Source organism: Ictalurus punctatus, chromosome 18 (assembly GCF_001660625.3).
Source record: "Ictalurus punctatus breed USDA103 chromosome 18, Coco_2.0, whole genome shotgun sequence".
In the NCBI taxonomy this organism is placed as follows: Eukaryota; Metazoa; Chordata; class Actinopteri; order Siluriformes; family Ictaluridae; genus Ictalurus; species Ictalurus punctatus.
The window spans coordinates 21,724,891-21,746,057 of NC_030433.2; the positions used below are offsets into that span (position 1 = coordinate 21,724,891).

The following is a 21,167-nucleotide window of genomic DNA, read 5'->3' on the forward strand; positions in this document are numbered from 1 at the left end:
GGAAAATCGTCTCACTGAGACGATACGAGGAAGCAGACTCAAAAGGGACCCCATCCTCATCTGGATGTCAATGAATGGTGCAATTAAAATCAATTCCCCTTCTATAACTGTGTTCTACATGGTCAGAAAGTGCACCTGTGTAAACAGTAAACATGTAAACAGTGCGAACCAGCCTTCTGCTTAACTGCAGCACATTTCCTAACTTCTGATACAATAATAATGCAAACAGTGATGAAGCAGGAGCCCCCCCCCCCCCCCCCCCCCCCCCCCCATCCCATCCCATCCTCTCCTCCCTCCCTCCCTCCCTCCCTCCCTTTCCACCATAAAGCCTCTCCCACCAGACCCGTCACTAAAATAAGGCATATTCGCGTCTGCTGGTGAGTGGTGGAATCAGTATGGTTCACCGCAGCGCAGTTTCTCCTCCCTCGGTTGAGAGAGATCGGACCGGCTGCTCCGTGCGCACATGAACCGAACCGAACCGAACCGAGGCTGAAGAAAGGAACAAGCCTCGCTTCTCACAGCTGTGTGTCTGAGCAGGAGTGATGCGCGCGCTAAAAAGATGAAATGCTTCTCCCGGTACCTTCCTTACCTCTTCCGACCTCCGAGCAGCATCCTTTCTTCCAGCTGTCACACTGAAGGTAAACAACTCAAGAACTATACAGATGTGTACGGCTTGCTCGCTGTGTATCCCGTCCCCCTGCGTGTAGCCTATGTAAGAGGTTTGCATGTGTGCAGAGCAAGCTAGCTGTGTTTTTGTCTGTATTATATTACTGTGCAGCCTGTAGATTATAAGAAAGCAAGCTTTATCAGCAATGAGATCATTACATGATGATGTATAAACTCCAGCATCCTCATTACATTACTAATGTCCTGTCATGTGGTGCTGACCTAGCACACACACACACACACACTATCACACAGTATCACACAGTATCACACACTAACACGCACTATCACGCACTAACACACTCTATCACACACGAACACACACTATCACACAGTATCACACACTAACACACACTATCACACACTAACACACACTAACACACTAACACACTCTATCACACACGAACACACACTATCACACACTAACACACTATCACACAGTATCACACACTATCACACACTAACACAGTATCACACACTAACACACACTATCACACACTAACACACTATCACACACTAACACACTATCACACACTAACACAAAGTATCACACACTATCACACACAAACACACAGTATCACACACTCTATCACACACGAACACACACTATCACACAGTATCACACACTATCACACACTAACACACTATCACACACTAACACACTCTATCACACAGTATCACACACTAACACACACTATCACACACTAACACACTATCACACACTAACACACTCTATCACACAGTATCACACACTAACACACACTATCAAACACTAACACACAGTATCACACACGAACACACACTATAACACAGTATCACACAGTATCACACAGTATCACACACTATCACACAGTATCACACACTAACACACACTATCACACACCATCACACATCAACACACACTATCACAGACTAACACACACTAACACACACTATCAGACAGTATCACACACTAACACACACTATCACACACCATTACACACTAACACAGTATCACACACTATCAGACAGTATCACACACTAACACACGCTATCACACGCCATCACACGCCAACACACGCTATCACTCACTAACACACACAGTATCACACACTATCACACACTAACACACGCTATCACACGCTATCACACGCTATCACAAACACACACTAACACACAGTATCACACACTCACACACACTAACACACAGATAGACAAACAGATAAACATACAGATAGACAGATAAATAGTAATGAAGTAAACAAATCCACAGTGTGTTATTAGGGTTAAGTGGTTTTAACCGTATTACACTCACTCTCAGCTGGGGACATTCTGACATATTCACGTGTGAAGTGCTCTCAGTTTTCCTCTAAACTGAAGCAGATCCAGTTTGGTGTCAGTTTTAATTAAGTGTGGGTGATATGACAAAAATGATCATATGATTCCCAAAGGCATTTCTACAATACACAATATGTATTATGATATATACAGTAAGTATGCTCACCAACTGCCATCAGTGCTGCATAAAAAACCCCTGTTATAAATAATAATAACAATAATAATAATAACAATAATCCTTTTGTGTATTATTAATAAAATATTTTGTCTTTTTTTAATTTGAATGTTTGTTTAAAATATACTATTTTAATTAGAAAAAATCATACAGTTAATTTCTTATTACTTTTAACTTTAAAAAAAAAAAAAAAAAAGGTATATATAATTTTGAACATTTGACCATTTTAAAGATTTAGTACAAAGTGGTGAGTACGTTCGCTCACACCTCCAGGGTTGGGGGTGTGGAGTTTGCATGTTCTCCCCGTGCTGCGGGGGGTTCCTCCGGGTACTCCGGTTTCCTCCCCCAGTCCAAAGACATGCATGGTAGGCTGACTGGCATGTCTGAAGTGTCCGTAGTGTATGAATGTGTGTGTGAGTGTGCATGTGATTGTGCCCTATGATGACTTGGCACCCTGTCCAGGGTGTACTCCTTCTTGTGCCCGATGCTCCCTGGGATAGGCTCCAGGTTCCCCGCGACCTTATAGGATAAGTGGTATAGAAGATGGATGGATGGATGATGACAATACTCATGATATCTCAGAACAGCATATTGTGACATCAAATATCATTATTATCTCATATCGCCCAGCCCTAATTTTAATTCCCTGCTCCATGCTGAAAGATCTGTTGATGTTCATTGTCAGGAATGAGCCTGTCCCTGACTTCAGTACTAGGCTGACTGAAACGTTAAGGCCTTTTAACAAAATTTATAACTGCACAAATGAGGTTCTGCGACCTTGCTGGAAGAGTATATCGCTCTACGGACGTTCCATTCAATCATTTGCTAACTGCTTTATCCTGGTCCAGGTTGTAATGAATCCAGAGCCTATCCCAGGAACACGACGAGGAGCTCAATCAGGATAGCATGCCGGTCCATTTCAGAGCACCCACATATATTCACACACTCCTTCACCTTTCAGTCCAGTTGAACATAGCCAATCCACCTACTGGCATGTTTTTTAGACAGTGGGAGCAGAACCCAGAGGAAAACCATATGCACACGTGGAAGGCAAGTGAAACTTCTCACACACAGTATCCTGAGCTCAGGATTGACTCCTGGAGCCTGGAGCTGTGTGGCAGCAACATGTCCCACTGCAACACATTGCTGTCCCAGATGTTACTGTTGTCCCAGATGTTAATCATTAAATCAGGATAACCATTTTGTAACCATTTGTATGAATTATAGAATAAGCAACATGGACTGTATAATGAGTTATCTTTAAATGAGCTCTCACAAGCCTTAATCACACTACACCAAATGTAGTTTCCTCGATTTCTGGATCTCTGGATGTTTTTTTCTTGATTTTGTTTTCATGTTGTAGGATGTAGCTACTATTATAATTAATTTACTACCAAAAATATTGAGTTCTGTGAGGAGACATTTTTATTTTATTGATATAGACCACATCGAGAAAGTATAGCACACTGTATGGCAATTAGGCTAGAATTATTTTACTGGTTTTTTTCATTGTTTAATTTTATTTTTGGGTGTTCAGTGGCATAGAGGCTTAGCGTGCTCGTTTTCTTGGTTTTTCCCGGGCTGTAGGTCTGTCAACCTCCGTCTTCTGCTCAGACACGATCGATCAGCTCATTAAGGTTTCGGTTTCATTGACGCCAGCCTGCTGTCTGGAAGCAATAGGCTTTAAGGGATGAGAGTGGGTAGGCTGGTTTTCCCCAAGCCTAGAAGAAGCTCTGTAGGAACATGATAGAGATAATAAAACCATGCAGTGTGGTTGTTGTTGACCATTCGTCTCTCTTTGCCAGGCAGGGTGTGGGAGAGAGAGGGAGGGAGAGAGAGAGAGAGAGAGAGAGAGAGAGAGAGAGAGAGAGAGAGAGAGAGAGAGAGAGAGAGAGAGAGAGAGAGAGAGAGAGAGAGAGAGAGAGAGAGAGAGAGAGAGAGAGAGAGAGAGAGAGAGAGAGAGAGAGAGAGAGAGAGAGAGAGTGAGTAAGTAGATCAGGGAATAGTTCTTAAGGTTTTGTACAGCTCAGGCTGATAGCAAGCGTTGATTCAATTTCAGGGAAGAAAGAGAGACAGAGATAAAGTAGAGGAAGTCAACTAAACACTGATTATTGGACAGACAGGATCAAATTTCAGAACAGAACACAGAGACAGGGACTGAAGGTACAATGGGTTTTATTTGAGGTGAAATGAGAATATGGAGGGATGAGATAGAAGCTGGTGAATTCAGTTGGTGGGACCGGGATTTGAATTTTGGTCGTCCGTGGGAGTTCGGAGAGGTAGCAGGAAGCAAGGTTGGGAAATGTGGTGGGGCTGGACGAAGCATGAAGGCTGGTGAAGGCATGATCCTACAGGCACAGGGAGAAGACAGGATAAGCAATGTTATAACTAGACACAGGGAAACTAGAGCACAAGCACAAGTGCATGGGGAAAATGAGCTTGAATGAAACACGAGTATGTCTGGCAGTTACTGAGCTGAGAGCCAGAACGATCTGGGTACGAATACACACAGGCACACACACGTAAACAAGAAAAGATATGCCTGAGACACGATGAAGAGAAACACAGGGAAACAGAAAGGAAACCGATAACCAGACACAGTCATGGAAGTACCTACAATCCCCCGCTTCTTTGGGGGAAACCGACGGGAAACCGCCTGAAGAACAGGGCCTAGTGTGTTTGATGGGAGGGAAGGCGTTTGGCTGTTTGGATATAAGCAAGGTTTTTATCTCTTCTTCGGGACGGGAGAGATTGTACAGGTGATCGGTAGGTAGGGTGGCACCCGGGAGCAGGTCAATGGTGCAATCATACAGGTGATGTGATGGGAAAGAGAGCGCCCGTTCTTAATATAGAGCAGTACATTCGGGACCCCTATTATGTTATTATAGGATTTATGTTATCATTTTTTTGGAGCTCTATGTGTCTATTGTAGTTTTGGGGCAAAGGAAAACAAACACAAACATCAGTGATTTGAAGTAAGTATTCATGGCCATTTATTTGGCAAGTATATGATTTGTGAATGAAATATACATGTACATGGGTGTTCGTTTTTTCTCACTTGCTTAATAAAGATGGAATCTGAATAGGTAAGCAGGAAGAGACTGAGATATATTGAACTTGCTGGAATAAGGAGCAATGTTATACACAGCTCGTCAGACAGCAGGAAAACACTCACTTTTGCTTTTGTAGGAAACCAGGCAAGCTGCTCCACCTGCTAGCTGCTCCACCTGTGTCGCTTTGTACGCAGGCAGCCACTCATCAAAAACTCTGGTGTGAAATCCCATTTACATATTTAACATGTTTCCAGCTGTCTCAACTTTAGTCAGCTTTCGGCTCTACATAAGATATTAGAAAAGCACACCCTCACTTCGCATTTAACCCTAACATGTGGAGCAAAAATAAAGATACCAGCCACATAAGACAACCAACAAACAAAGAGCTGTTGAATTTTGTCAAATTCTAGTTGCACAGTGGATTATTTTTGCAGTGCTTGTACAAAGGTACTCCAAAATGTGTACATATCTTTCTGCATTAATGGTGCTCCAACAGATGTGCAAGTTACCCATGCCATGGGCACTAACACACCCCCATACCATGACAGACGCTGGATTTCGGACCTGACGTTGATAACAGCTCGGACGGTCCTTTTCCTCTTTGGCCCGGAGAACACGATGGCTGTTTTGTCCAAAAACTATTTGAAATGTTGACACAATTCCACTGTTCTGCTGTCCGTCTCAGATGAGATCGAGCCCAGAGAACTCGGCGGCGCTTCTGGACAGTGTTGATATATGACTTCTTCTTTGCATAGTAAAGCCTTAACTTGTATCTGTGGATGCAGCGGCGAATGGTGTCGACTGACAAAGGTTTACCAAAGTATTCCCGAGAACATGTCAGGATCTCCATTACAGACTCATGACGGTTTTTAAGACAGTGACGTCTGAGGGATCGGGGATCACGCGCGTTCAGGAGCGGTTTTCGGCCTCGCCCTTTACACATCGAGATTTGACCGGATTCCTTGAATATTTTAATTATATTGCGCACTGTAGAAGGTGAAATGCACACAAAATCCTCCCGATTTGACTTTGGGGAATGTTCTTCTCAAAGTGTTGGATTATTCTCTGACGCATCTGTTGGCAGATCGGCGATCCTCGACCCATCCTCGCTCTTGAAGGACTAGGCCTTTTTTGGAGGCTCCTTATATACTATGATTAGCCTCACCTGTTTCACATCACCTTCTCATTTCAACTCGTCACATCACTTATTAATCCTAAATTGCCCCGTCCCAACATTTTTGGAACGTGTTGCATACATCAATTTCAAACTAAACATTCACCTTCAAAAAACTATGCAGTTGATCAGATAAAGCATCAAATACCTCGTCTTTATACGCTTTCTGTTTAAATACGAGTCAAAGTACATTTACAAATCACTCCTCTTTGTTCATAGTAGCATTTTTTAGGAATTGGAGTTGTAAATCAAAATGTATATTTTACTTTAAAATGTCGTTTTTAATTTAAAATTAACGTCACGGTTGGATTTATAGGCATTGATCTGGTGAAGATTTCTGTAGGGAGACACTTATTTAACATTCTCCATTCTTAAGAGTCTCCTATTTCAGCACTTTCTAACAGTCAGACCTAAAATCTAAGGATGGGGAATGTTACGTTTTGCGGTTTCTTTGTAACAAACAGCATTTTTGAAGGGAATGACTGTTTATAGCTGCTATAACGTACTTGAACTCACTTGTTTTGTGGTTGTTCAAGATTCAGTGGAACTTTAAATGGATTGGGACAAGCTGCTATAGTAAAAAATAACCAACACGCTTAGCCACATTACCCCACCCCATCTGATTCTATATAACGAGCGCACTCTTAAAAAAAGGAAGGTTCTGATGGGTTCCCCTGATTCTTCCTTTTCAGAAAGTAGAGAACCTTTAAAAAACAGTAGAACCGTTAATCATCCATAGAACTCCTGTGGAACTTTAGCAATGTTTTTTCTAGATACTTCCTTACTCTTAGTCGTTTTTTTCATACAGGAACAGTATTTTTATTTAACGAAGTTTGGCTTCTCTACCCGCCACTCTTATGGTGTTGCCTCAATAAACTAAAGAAACAGGGTCAAAACTGCTCCAGAATAGACTTCACTCAGTAGTAAAGGCCTGGTAACATCAGTAGTGACTAGCTAGGGGTGATGCTTCACAGTGACTAGAGAGAGAGTCTGCCAGCAGAGGGAGACGGAGTACGCAGTACATTTGTGCTCCAAAATTGACTGTGGAGCTTCAGCCTGTGTGATATAATAATAATATTGTCCCTACGTGGTATTACGGTGCCTGTGACGTTTACCGTCGATTATATTATATCACAGACCTGCCAACTGTTATGCATTTCACTTACGAGCTCCACAAGATTTATGGAGTGTGATAGTGTAAAGGGGCACTACAGCATGGGCATTGTAATTTGGGGTAGGGATTGGTGCTGTGAGTGTGTGCGTGAGCAGCAGAGAAACAGGGTCTCTTCCTGCAACAGTGAGAACAGCGTCTTGGTGATGAGTCTGGTGTTGAGTGACGGTGTCCGTGTCTGCCTGATGTGGAATATAAACGGCACTGAATATGACAGGTAAATTCCCAAAGGCGGTAGAAAGGGTGACCTTTAATGGTCAGGAGCTCCAGGTTGGGTGTGCAGGAGTGTGTCAATCCTTTGTAAAATACTAATATACTGTCTATCACATATATTTACTCTGAGGTATGGATTCTGTTGTACAAATTCTTACTTAAAAGATAAGGTGTAACTTAACAAATGTAAAAGAGTTCCAAGTTTCTGGTTGCGGCTTTAGGATTTGTTATTAAATAGTGTTGCTGACCCTTTAGCAGGGAATGATTTATCACTGATATGATGGAAAGAAAAAAAAAAAACCTTTATCTTATAAATCAATAGTGCTCTCCAGGCTCTGCGAATATCAGAACATAAACACGCCAGCTTCCACGGTGTACGCCTGGGTGTCGCTATCCATGGTGCTGAAACCTGAAGATTTTTCACAATAAGCTGAAGATGATGTTCAATACGACCTAATAAAAGGAATGACAAAGGAGCATTATCCTGATATGGGAAACACAGACAAAGACACCTCTCTAGTGAACAATAATTGATAACACACACACACCACCCCTTACACAAAACCACACACTTCTAAGCTACTTCTCCGTGCTTCACAATGTCTTATTAGGAAGTGAGCCAAGTCATCTATTTTGGAAATTGGGTAAAAAAATGGGGAGGGTGTTACGGGGGGGTGGGGGGGGGGGGGGGGGTAGGTGTGATGAATATAATGCATGCTGTGCGGTTGGAAGAGATAAAAAAAATGGTATAATGGTGTGAGGGGAAAAGATTTTTAAAAATGTAAGCACAATAGACAGGGGCATGGAAGATTGATGAGCTGAATGAGGATTGTATACAGTCACAAGAGTGTAAGAAGATAAATGTGTGTCTTTTGTGGGTGCAGATTAAAAGGCATTTTTCAAAATCCCAGTGATTGCTCACATGGCAACAAATTGCAAGCTTGAAAAAATGATAATAATAATAATAATAATAATAATAATAAGACGTATAAGCTCTTGTTTCTGCTATGGGCACAGAAAGGATGGACAGTTTATTTTATATTCATTTTCTATGATTTGATTGGTGCGATGACATTATTAAAGCAGCTTCAGTCAGGTTCATTTAAATGTCTAGCAGGTCAGCATGGGGGCTTTCTCCTAATTTGCATAGGTGTGACCCTGTCAAAGTGCCCACTGTCCTTGGCCCACCCAATGTCCACAAATCTTTGCATGCACCAGGTTCCCTTGAAGAGTCTAATTCATTTTAGACTTGGATTTGTATGTTGAAACACTTCCTGATGAAACGCTTCCTTTTCCTAATTTCCATTAAATCACTTGTCTTATTGATTTTAATCCACAATTAACATATACTCAAGCTTAGGCCCTTTCAATGGAGTTAATACTGTCACATCATAAATACAGTGATCAGATTGTAATATTATGAGTTGCAAATATACAGTCTGCTCCTAAAGTATTGGAACATCAACACCAAGACCAATTCTTCTTTTTTTTTGCCATACACTGAAGACATTTGGGTTTGAGATCAATATGAATGAATATGAGATGATGATAGATCAGTAGTTCAGCTTTCATTTCCTGATATGTACATCTAAATGTGCTAAAAAACTTAGAACATGGCACCTTTTTTTTTTTTTTTTTTTTTTTGAGCCCACCCATTTTTCAAGAGATCAAAAATATTGGAACACGAGACTGACATGTTTCTTGCTGCCCAGGTGTGCCCTGTTACAGTGAATGTTTAAACAATGATTAGCTCTGCATGTCTACTCTTGGTTTGAGCCCTGGATTTCGCCTGTGAAGACTGCATTTGTTGTTAAAAAGGATAAGCCAACATGAAGACCAGAGAGCTGTCTGTGGGAGAAAAGCAAGCCATTTTGAAGCTGAGAAAAGAGAGGAAATTGATTAGAGATATGAGGTAGTGTTGGATGATAGTTATTAGGTAGCAGTGAAAAATGTATAAATGTTGCTGTAGTGAAGCTTTTTATTTAAAATTTATGAATGCAGACGTCCATGCATGAAGCAGTTGTACAGTTGTCACTAACTAAAGTAGGCTGTTGGACCAATGGCTTCTGCAGTCATTATATTCCGTAGTGTAATTAGTGTATAGACCTACTATTCCACTCCACTGTTGGTGGGACGTGATCATTTTAAGTATGTAATTGTTTTGTGTCTACCGTATTAATTAATGCCTAATTTGCATCCTGTGACATTGCCATCAGATCCCATTGATCTGCTGTAGCTGGCAAGCAGTGAGTGATGCTAGTGGTGGGGGTGCTGTGTACAGCCCACTCCACAGAGTACAACAGGGACATTCAGACATCGATCAGGATACTGTCTACCCACCTAAAGGTCCCCTTGTAGGCATTGGAACATGGACCCAGGTGTGATGTTCTATAGGTGCCACACAAATTCACCCTCCTGCCATCTTGCAGACGCAGAGATGGAAACTCGAGTCTGCGACTTGGACTCGAGTCGCGCTTAAGTCGTGGAAAAAAGGGACTTGCGACTTGTTTTGGACTTGAAGATAGAGACTCGTGAAAAACACGTCAATTTGGTTTGGCATTCCCGATTACGGTTCTCTCTTTACTTCCCCACATGACAGCGTCAAACACCAAATTAGTCAGATCTGCTTTGCTCTGTAATACAACAGAATCATTAAAAAAAGGAAAAGCATGGATTTTCCCCAGAGGCTAAACCTGAGAAAATACGACACATTTCAGAACTTTTTTTTTTTTTTTTTTTAATTCAATGTTTTGAAACCTTGTCAACAAAATAAAAGCCTATTAACACAGAATGCATGTTTTTATGTTTAGACACCACTGGGATTAAATATTGCAGTTTCAATGGGGACAACATTTTTTGTCCTTGAGTGTAACTATTTTCTGTACCTGGTTTAAAATAGGTTTATGAAAGCAGATGAGGACGAAATAGTAAAATCCCAATAAAAATACACACCTTTTGCAAAAATGTATGCCGTTTGCACAACAAAATGATAAACAGTGGGCAGTGGAGGCTTGGCGGTTAAGGCTCTGGGTTACTGATCAGAAGGTCGGGGGTTCAAGCCCCAGCACTGCCAAGCTGCCACTAGTGGGCCCTTGAGCAAGTCCCTTAACTCTCTCTGCTCCAGGGGGCGCTGTATCATGTCTGACCTGTGCTCTGACCCCAACTTCCTAACATGCTGGGACATGCGAAGAAAAGAATTTCACCGTGCTGTAATGTATACGTGACTAATAAAGACTCAACATTATCAAAAAGACAAAAATGTCCATAAGGACGCACAAGGGTTAATAAATACACACCAGACCCAGAACGTATAGCGTTGGACGAGCAAATTGGACGTAACCCTTCGTCCCCTTTGATTACTAATCAACCACCAGTGCCTGTAGTATTAAGCACAGACGAAACACAAATCATATTCACCTTGCTAAACAGCCACACACACACACACACTCTTGGATGGGAAATAATATGGAAAGCAAAAAGAACCCCCTTCCACTAGCAGATAATTTAGCTTCATGTGCGGGGATAAAAAGTCTCGAATGAGTCTGTGTTATCTATGTAACAATTAAAAAAAAAAAAAAGTTGTAGATCTGTATACCAGTTCTGACACCCCGCATGCGCGCCCTTCTGATCCTGCGGGAGAGAGACGTGCGGTAGTGGGCGGAGCCAAAAACGCAGGGTGCGAAGCAGTTACTGCAGCAGCGCGCAGTGCTCTCTCTCTCTCTCTCTCTCTCTCACCAGATGCACCTCGGCTACACATCTGTCTGCAGAATATGGATTTTTACCAAAGCCGCTTCACACCGTTGAGTATTCGTTCCGGTTGTTCTTCATTAAAGAAGTCGCAGTCCGTTAGTCGGCACTGACACACCCAGAAATTGTGACAGCGCGAACCGGTCCGCTCTTCTGCTATAGCCTATAAGGATTGTGTGTGTGTGTGTGTGTGTGTGTGTGTGTGTGTGTGTGTGTGTGTGTGTGTGTCAACTAGCAGCATCAGCTTATTCTGTGCCGTCTGGATGTGGCCCCAGCGCGCGCGCACTCCCCGGATCTGAGTCGATGCGGCGGATCATGGACGCCGGTTTCTATGCTTTCTGTTCCCAGCCACACCGCCTTATACATGGATGAGGAAATTGACACCCGCACAATCAACAGCAGCTTCCTCCGCGACCACAGTTATGCAACAGAAGGTAGTCAAAAAAAATTTTTTAGGTTGATTTCAATCTTTTATAATATAGCTTAATTGACACCCCCGACCACCCCCACCCCCGTTATCTTTTGCGCACGCGCCTATAGGCCTGGTATATATAAAGTTTTGATGTATTGACAGAAGTGCATGGCATGGTGTATTGTTGGTGGGTTTTAATTTATTAGGATTATTTTGATCTTTTTTTTTTCTTTTTTTTTCTAAATTTACACGAAATGCATTCAGAATGTTTCCATCGTCTATTAGGCATAATGGAGGCAGCAAGATTAAGACCCTAAGCAGATTCTGCGTATTAACACCGGTGCATTAGAGTCTTGGCATGTTGTGAATGGAATACTTTGGTGTGTTGGAACTAATAGATTTCAGTAGAATCACACACCCAACTTTGGTGTATGAAAACAGCATATGGTGATTAGAGATGCCACGCTATTAGAGTTGGCCTGAAAGGCCGGCTCGGTATCAGATCAGAGTCGACATGATTTCGATCCGAGGACATTTTTGTGTAGCTGAACCACACCGGTTGTGATGTGATGATGTCTGCGTTAAGACAGGTCTTGCATGTGAACGTGTGACTCATATTGTCTTATAGACACATTCCTCTACTTGGGAGTTGTAATCAGACGCACGCACGAAGTAGATTTGCTTATAAGGGGTTACCGGTCCATATTCAGAGCTCTGACGTAAGAATTGTATCAGAAGGTGAACATGGACAACCGAAAGATCTTTGAGATTACTAAGGATGGTACCGCTTAAAACCCATGAAGACGGCTTAGGACTGCATTTGCTATGATAGGTTTTGGACTGGGTTTGCCACGAACAGTTTTGCGCTCAAGTCTCCGTCAGTGAACCGTGGATAAGTTCAACAAAATAGAGTCCGTGTGGAAACTGTAATGAATTTCCTGGTAAAACAATTGCACTTTTTAACCATTTTGTACACAGTTATAGAAGGGATTCATGCTGTATATAATCATACCATAATAACGAGTCTTTATTGACAATGAGTGATAATCATACTATGAGGATTGGTTCCCTTTTGAATCCGGTTCCTCTCAAGGTTTCTTCCTCATTATTGTCTCAGGGAGTTTTTTTTTTTTCTTTTCCTGCAACCGTCGCCTCTGTTCCGCTCATTAGGGATAAATTCATACATTTAAAAATGTATTTCCTGAATTTATACATTCCTGTAAAGCTGCTTTAGGACAATGTCCATTGTTAAAAGCGCTAATAATAAATAAAATTGAATTGAATTAAATTTATGCCTCTCTATTACTTCCATAAAGAAAAGGTAGAGTTTTGAGTTTACAAAGCTTACAGTGATTTCCATCATTCACATCACTGAAAATAAAATAAAAGTGGAGCCTATATGTTGAATGTCTGTCATCCAGTGACAGGGTTAAGAGATGAGGATGGACATTTAATGTGCTCTTGCTCAAAATACTGCTGTGTAAGTGGAATCTGTTTACTATTAATAAACAAGAGCGATAAAAAGTGGGAGAGATGGAAAGTGATGGTCAAAGCTGCATTGTTTGGGCTGTAAGCAGGGTATGCACCTTTTAAATCAGGGGTGCGCAGTGTTATCCGGAAAGGGCCGGTGTGGGTGCAGGTTTTCATTCCAACCAAGCAGGAGACACACCTGATTCCACCTGTTTAATCAGTTGATCTTGGCTTTTAATAGATTCAGGTGTGGCTTCTGCTCGGTTGGAATGAAAACCTGCACCCACACCGGCCCTTTCCGGATAAGATCGGACGCCCCCGTTTTAAAGGAAGTGTAATTAAATGAAATTTAAAAATGGCTTAATGAATTCAAATAATTATGAGTAATGAAATATTTAATTAATGAAATTGTTTAATTATTGATTATATATATATATATATATATATATATATATATATATATATATATATATATATATATATATATATATACAGTGGGGGAAATAAGTGTTGGGTGCGTCAACATTTTTTTTCAGTAAATATATTTTAATGAGGATATTCACTCGAAATTTTCACCAGACATCCGTATTAGCTTAAGAAATGTGGAAATATAAAGAATTCACAACATTAAAGTCCATCAATAAAGTTATGTGTAATAAAGAGGAATGACACGGGAAAAAAGTACCGAACACACTAACTGAAATTTATTTAATGCTTAGTGGAGAAGCCTTTGTTTGTAACGACAGCTTCAAGACACTTCCTGTATGAAGAAATGAATGTTCCGCAGTATTCAGGTGTGGTTTTGGCCCGTTCGCCTGAACATGTTGTCTTTAAATCTTGTTGAATCGGATTCGAGTCAGGTGATTGACTGGGCCATTCTGACGCCTTGATTTTTTTTTCCCTCTAAAACCAAATTGAGAGTTTCCTTTGCTGTATGCTTTGGATCGTTGCCCTGCTGGAAGGTCCACCCACGTCTCATCTGCATCATCTTTATGTTTGCAGATTTCTTGGGTTAATTCTGATATCTGGTGAAAATTTCATGTGAACAGTCTCATTGGAAATATATTTACTGAAAAAAATGGTGATGCATCCGAAACTTTTTTAAAAATGTAAAAACAGCGATGATGTTAAATGGCACAGGCCGATTCAATGTATCCCCAGCACTTCACATCCCATATTCAGTTCTCTAAAGCACTGAACTATTCTATAGGGACTCTATAGGATCACACTGCAACCTGTAACACACTATTGCTTAGTTACTTATCAATTGAATGACCTTGCTTCACCCACTGACCTAGAGATAGGCTGCCCACATGGGGATTAAATTCCACCATTATCCTTGCTTTCTGGCTCCTGTCCTCTGCCCAGTCCTGTTCATTTCATTTCCTCAGCCATACAGTGAATTACACACATGCTTTCCTCTCTCTCTCTCTCTCTCTCTCTCTCTCTCTCTCTCTCTCTCACACACATCACTACTGATGCTGCTTCACTGCGAAAGCACCCAGATTTAATCTTGTATTAAAAATAAATAAAGATTATAGCATATTATTATATACGACATAAAACCTCACAATGCCATTGTGTTTTGAAAAAGTAAATAATTGTCGACAAATGCATCGAACGCCTTTTCTGTAAAAACACACACACACACACACACACCCCCCCCCCCTTTAAAATAGCTGAATTTAAAAAAAATAATAGGTTTAATGCAACTGTTTCCATGGCTGTTCTCTGGGGTCAAAATCCCCGGCATGTCTTGAGAAAATGAGACGTTGCCAGTTTAAGTTTTAACCATAAAATGAAAACCCCAGTTCAACAGTGAAAGCACAGAAGAAATGTGAGCGTACATTAAAGGATCAGACGTGCTATCGAAATCCTTTATGCTATCACGATGATACTAAAGCCAACACAGTAATGGTGGTAATACATCCAAGTGAAGGTCTGAGAAATCGATCAATACTTGATGCTTGAAATAGTTCTGTGAGAGTTTTAGTGTCTCCAGCGTGTTTCATCAAATCATTCAGAAAATAAAGTTTCTTTTTGCTTCCATTTCATGTTAGTATCTTGCTGTGTTTTGTCCGTATTGCCAAAATCTTATCCGATAAAAGTCCTACATTATACCTCGTTTTAGACGTTTACATTATGAATTAGTGGTGAACAAATCGAAGAGGCAGGGTCACACACTTGAACACCCCCTGTCTAATCTGTGTGAACGTCTTAGGAGGCTTATCCCTTCCTTCTCTACATGCTTCCTGGGCACTTATTGGCAAGTGAGTACATACTTAACCACCAAGTATCCACCAAGTGTTCTAAACAATTTAAAAGCCACCTCACGGATAAACCAAAATTCAGTAAAGGGACCTGGAATTAGCGGCGAGTTTGTGGAAGTTTACACCGTGACATTTGATGCTTGATTGGACTTGAAAAACGAGCAGGATCTCAGTGATGAGACAACACACCAAACAGCTCGTCAACACCGAATGCTGACATTACGCAAGTGCGGTATTTAGATTGATCACGCCTCTGTCTTTAGCAGGAGCTTTAAACGAGGCTTGGTCTTTAGGGATAGCGCACCAGCTCAACCGACAGGCGGCTGTTAGAGAGAATAAATAAATGCTCTGTAACGTCTTGTTTCGTATTAACCAGGGACCTGGCTGACCTAAAAACATGGTCTCGTGCTAAAACAGAGTAAACCTGGAAAAAAAAAAAAAAATCTTTATTTTCGATTTATTTCGACTGTGAAAGGACGTAAAACTATAAAGAGATCTAAAGCAGCTTGCTACAAACAGTGTGTGTGTGCGCCATGTGGCGTGTCATCCCAGATTAAGCTAATATACGCTGAGGCGTGTAATGCTATAGACACTGACTTGCACATATCTGTATAACTGTAGAGAAGGAGAAAAATGTCCTTGCTCTGGGTTTGTAAATGACGATTTTATTTTTATCCTTAGAGCATATTAATGAGCATCGCTTTGTCTCTACACAGCGTGAGACACAGCAGAGTCGGCCTGTGATTACCAGGAGGACCGAGTCTGGGCTGGAATAATTATTATGTTAATAAAAGCCCTTGTGTTAAAATATGTGATGGTTTTTTATTTTTTTTGTCCTTGAGCTAAGTTTATATGCACGGTGACTTTAGTCCATTGTGTCATCTTGCAGTTCACACTACTAAACACAGTGTCACAAAATGGCCAACTGCAACCTGTTTGATATATATATATATTTTTTAATATTATAAATACCCTCTTTAGGATGAAGGAATGAATTCATTTCTACAAGGATGAATGAATTAATTAGTTTCTGTATCAGTGTGTTTTATTCAGTGGTTAAAAGGACGGTATAATTCTGTTATTACTGTTATTATGCTGTTTTAGTGAAACGCATAAATCAAAGCTGCTATAATTCATACAGTCCCCTCTGAAAGTATCGGAACAGCGAGGCCAATTCTGTTATTTGTGCTACACTTTGAAGACATTTGGGTTTGAGATCAAAAGACTGACATGAGATCAGATTCAGCTTCCATTTCTTGATATTTACATGTAGATGTGTTAAACAACTTAAAACATGGCACCTTTGGTGATTCTTAGGTGAGCAAAAGTAGAGGAACAGATAGTCTTAAGGTAAACTAACGTAAATGCCACGTACTACTTGGTTTGCGTATCCATTGCTTGCAATAACTGCATTAAACCGGGTGACCCACCGACATCACCGAACTGTTGCATTCTTCCTTTGTGATGCTTTTCACAAAGGGGGGGGGGGGGGGGGGGTTCTCCCTTCAGTCTCCTCTTCAGGAGGTGAAATATATGCTCGACTTGGTTAATGTCTGGGGATCGGCCATTCTAAAACCTTCCACTTTTTCCTCCTGATTGGTCATTGTCCTGTTGCATCATCTTCCAATTAGATTGGATGCATTTCTCTAAACTGGAAGACAGAATGTTTCTGTAATCTGAATTCATTCTTCTGCTACCATCATGAATTACATCATCAATAAAGATTAGTGATCCCGTTCCAGAAGCATCCATGCAAGCCCAAGCCATGACACTACCCTCACTGTGCTTGACGGATGAGCTTCTGTGTTTTAGATCACGAGCAGATCCATTCTTTCTCCACACTCTGGCCTTTCTATCGCAGTGGTAGAGGTAAATCTTAGGTTCCAGAACTTTTGTGGCTCATCTCAACAGTCATTTACTGACCTAATTGTTTTAGTGATACTTTTCATTATTGTTTATGTAATTGTTTAAGTGATTACCATATTTATTACCATAGTGGGATTTTATTTATATTCACACTGCTAATGTCTCTTTTTCTGGCTCCCTTTATACATACCCCCCCCCCCCCCCCCCCCCCCCCCCACACACACACACCGTTGAACGGTAGGACCAGCCTTCCTCCTCTCTCTGAGCAGTATGTACACTATTTGACACGGCTAAGCCATATTCCGATTGGCTGATATGTTACTTGCACCAAGGCGTCTGCCTTCAATGTAGATGCCATGAAAGACATCAGCATTGAATTAAATGAAAAAAATCCGTTCAAATGGATTCACTCTACATGCACTGCATATAGATTTAGAAGCTAGCCTACAGCCTAAATCATGGTACGGCATATCACTGGTACAGGAGGTGGTGGGAACAATCTTGCTCTCGTGTTTCTAGTCGATATCGCCGCTACACCCGTCAAAGATAGCTGCGTATGGGGGAGGGGATGATCATTTTATTACAACCTTGTACGAGTGCACGTTGATGTAGTCAAAATATAGATATACATGCAGATACGGGCCATCAGGTTTGGGTAATGTCCACATCAAGCATCAGAAAGGTGCAAGGTGTAAACAAACAGCCTGTAATCATTACTTATTCGTCACGTCCATTTGCTCGACGTTTTAAACTTTTTTTTTAACTCGCTACATACTTACGTTTTAAAATATTAAAGGTGTTTTCCCTCCTCCACCTCACCAAGTTCAACCTAGCTTAGGTTTGTTGATTAGCTGAATAAGCTGAATCAGGTGAGTTGGGAGCAAGTAAAACACCATAATGTACAGGGCAGAAGGTACTCCTGGACCAGGACTGATAAACACCGATAGAGGGGTAAGCTGTGGAACAACAATTTACTCGCTATTATACAGGATCGGCCTCTAGATGATACAGCTGACACAATAGTCATTCAAAAGCGTTTCCTGGCAAGGGAAATGTGACCATGATTACAGTGGTTAAATATAGCCATGCTAATCATTTTCTATGTCCAGCTCTATATACTCTTAACTCATAACTCTTAACACAAACCGACACGGACTGCACAGGGGGCTAGGGCTTGTGTACAAAAGCTCCTTTAACCAAGAGATTACTTGTTTATTTCAAAGAGTAATTCGATCCAATGTCATCTGAATAATTAACTAAAGTGGTTATCGTGTTTTGATCATACAGGCCCAGGTTTTTCATATGCTGATGCTATCGCAGTAGAAAAGAAGAACTTTATGGAGTTATTTTGTTTAGTGTCTATTTGGTTAGACACTAGCCTAAATGCAATACATACTGGAAGCCATGCTTCTCTTATTATCAGCTATTATCTACTTGAATTGTTATTATGAGCTCATAATATAAATGCTTTTTATGGCTTAGTGGTGGCTGGCGCTGAAGGATCAGGTTCTGGATCATTAATGGAAAATAAATTGTTTTAATGCTGGACATTATACTTACTCCATTATCGTGTGTGTGTGTGTGTGTGTGTGTGTGTATGCACTGCTTCTGGGGGTTTTAGGTAAATCATCGAGCTCCTAGCACTGGTATAGCCTACAGACTAGTCACGGTCACATGACCTACTAATGATTGAGCATAACTTTGACAACTTTAAACAATCTTGAATAGATTGTTTATCCTGTGCAAATTTAACAGAATTGCTACAGACATCCTCCAGCAACATTACTGCCATACTGTAGATCTGAAAATCTCATTCCGTCTGAGACGTACTTGGAAGAATAATAGTATGAGAACATATTTGTCCTCTCTGGAATCTGAACCTACCTCGAAAAAATCTGTCTTTAAAAAACCTGACCGATGACTTTGCTAGTGCTACGATCAATCACAACATCTCATTAAAACATATACTGTCAAACTCAAGGTTTCCCTAAGAGACTAGTTCACTACAGTCAAAACAACCCAATCACTCCATTCCATCACACTAATATAGCAGATTAGGATGAGTGTCCCAGTGTGTGTGTGTGTGTGGCGCTCATGGTGAGCAGCATCAGCTGGTTCAGCCTTGGTGTGGGAAATTTGTGATGGTGACATCTGGAAAACACCTGTGTTTCTCATTAGCACACCAGCCCAGGGCTGGTGTAAGGATGCAATAAAGACACGGAGGGATGGAGATGAGATGGAGGGATTAGCAGGTGGACACAGATGTTGGTGTTATAGAGATGAATATTGGTGTTGTAAAGGGAGCTGTAGAGGGAATACTGATGCCGGACGAGGAATGAGCAAATCCTGGAGTCACACGGAGGTTTATTAATGTTCACCATATGTCACTTTTGTCCTTTCATTATGTTTATTTCAGTACATGTCTTCTATCTACTTAGTATAGTAGCCTAGGCAAGGGCCTCATTAAGGATTAATGATTTATTCCTCGCTGCTCATGCTGCACAGTTTGGGATTGATCTGATGTCTCTCTTCCTGTCGATACAAAGGGTTGTTTATGTTAAGTAGCTTTCCATAGCCCTGCAGTGGAACGTAGAGTGCAGCTACAGTATCTGAGCTCAGCACCCCCCCCCCCCCCCCCCCCCATTCATTGCAATCCTCTCTTTCAGCATCCATTAGATGGGCTTCTGGAGGGAACAATAGATAGATAATGCCACAGAGAATTCATTATTTGCAGGGGAAAGGCTTCTGACAGAAATACTGGAGAGCAGAGAATGGTAGCCAGGCTCTGTAAAGTCTGTGTATTTAGTTTGATGGCATGTTCCTGTTATTACACGAGTTTCTAAACTTACAGACAATAGAGTTTGTTTATAGATACAGCTGAGGCAACAAATGTGCCTCAAATACGGTAGAACCTGAAACCGTGTCTGCCCTTGGAACAATAGCTGCGTTTACATGGGCAACAATAACCCACTCTTAATCCGATTAACACCATACTCTGATTAAGAAACTACCATGTAAACAGCAATTTTTACTTACCTTAATCTAATTAAGGTCATAATCGAAGTAAGCAATAATCTAATTAAGACAGGTGGAGCACTCCCGTTTTAGTCGTATTATGGACTTGTAGTAGTGACACGTAAACACCTTAATCAGATTATGAACGTCGTGTGGGAGTTTTCACCGCGTTTTGCGACAGGACACGATCACACACGGCAGTTTTACTTTTTACGGCGAACAAGAGAGTTCGGCTGTGTCCCGAATCGCATACTTTCCTACTATAGGCCTGTAGTGGGGAAAAATACATGTATCTCGGCTACTATATAGACGGTAACTACGCGATTTGGGACACACCCACCGCTTCAAGCGGTCGTCTATTAGCACGTAAAGCATGACAAATAATTAACCGCACTTAAAGCGTTCGTAAAAAAAATAAATAAATAAATAAACACCCAAAACTGTATACGGTCCCATAACGAAGACGAACTGTATATTGATACGTGAAATTCTGGAGGGACGTCGGACGGCGTGGCGCGGTGACGTAATGACGCGGGCTGTTAATCTAATTATGTTCTAGAACATGTAAAACGGGAACATGACAGGAGTATTCTAAAAGCGACTCATGTAAACACCTTA

General features: G+C 41.2%; 1 protein-coding gene across 2 annotated transcripts in view; it reads left to right on the forward strand.

Moving 5' to 3' along the window:
- The first annotated feature begins 370 nt into the window (after positions 1–370).
- The window catches only part of ppp2r2bb (protein phosphatase 2, regulatory subunit B, beta b), a 38,579-nt gene continuing 17,782 nt past the window's right edge, over positions 371–21,167 (forward strand). The window contains exons 1-2 of one of the 2 annotated variants that reach the window (XM_017492899.3): positions 11,438–11,568; positions 11,755–11,950. In XM_017492899.3, coding sequence (XP_017348388.2) covers positions 11,848–11,950 — 103 coding nt within the window. In that variant the 5' untranslated portion in view covers positions 11,438–11,568; positions 11,755–11,847. Of the gene's footprint in view, positions 639–11,437; positions 11,569–11,754; positions 11,951–21,167 lie in introns of those variants that run through there. The other variant, XM_017492901.3, reaches the window with a different exon arrangement.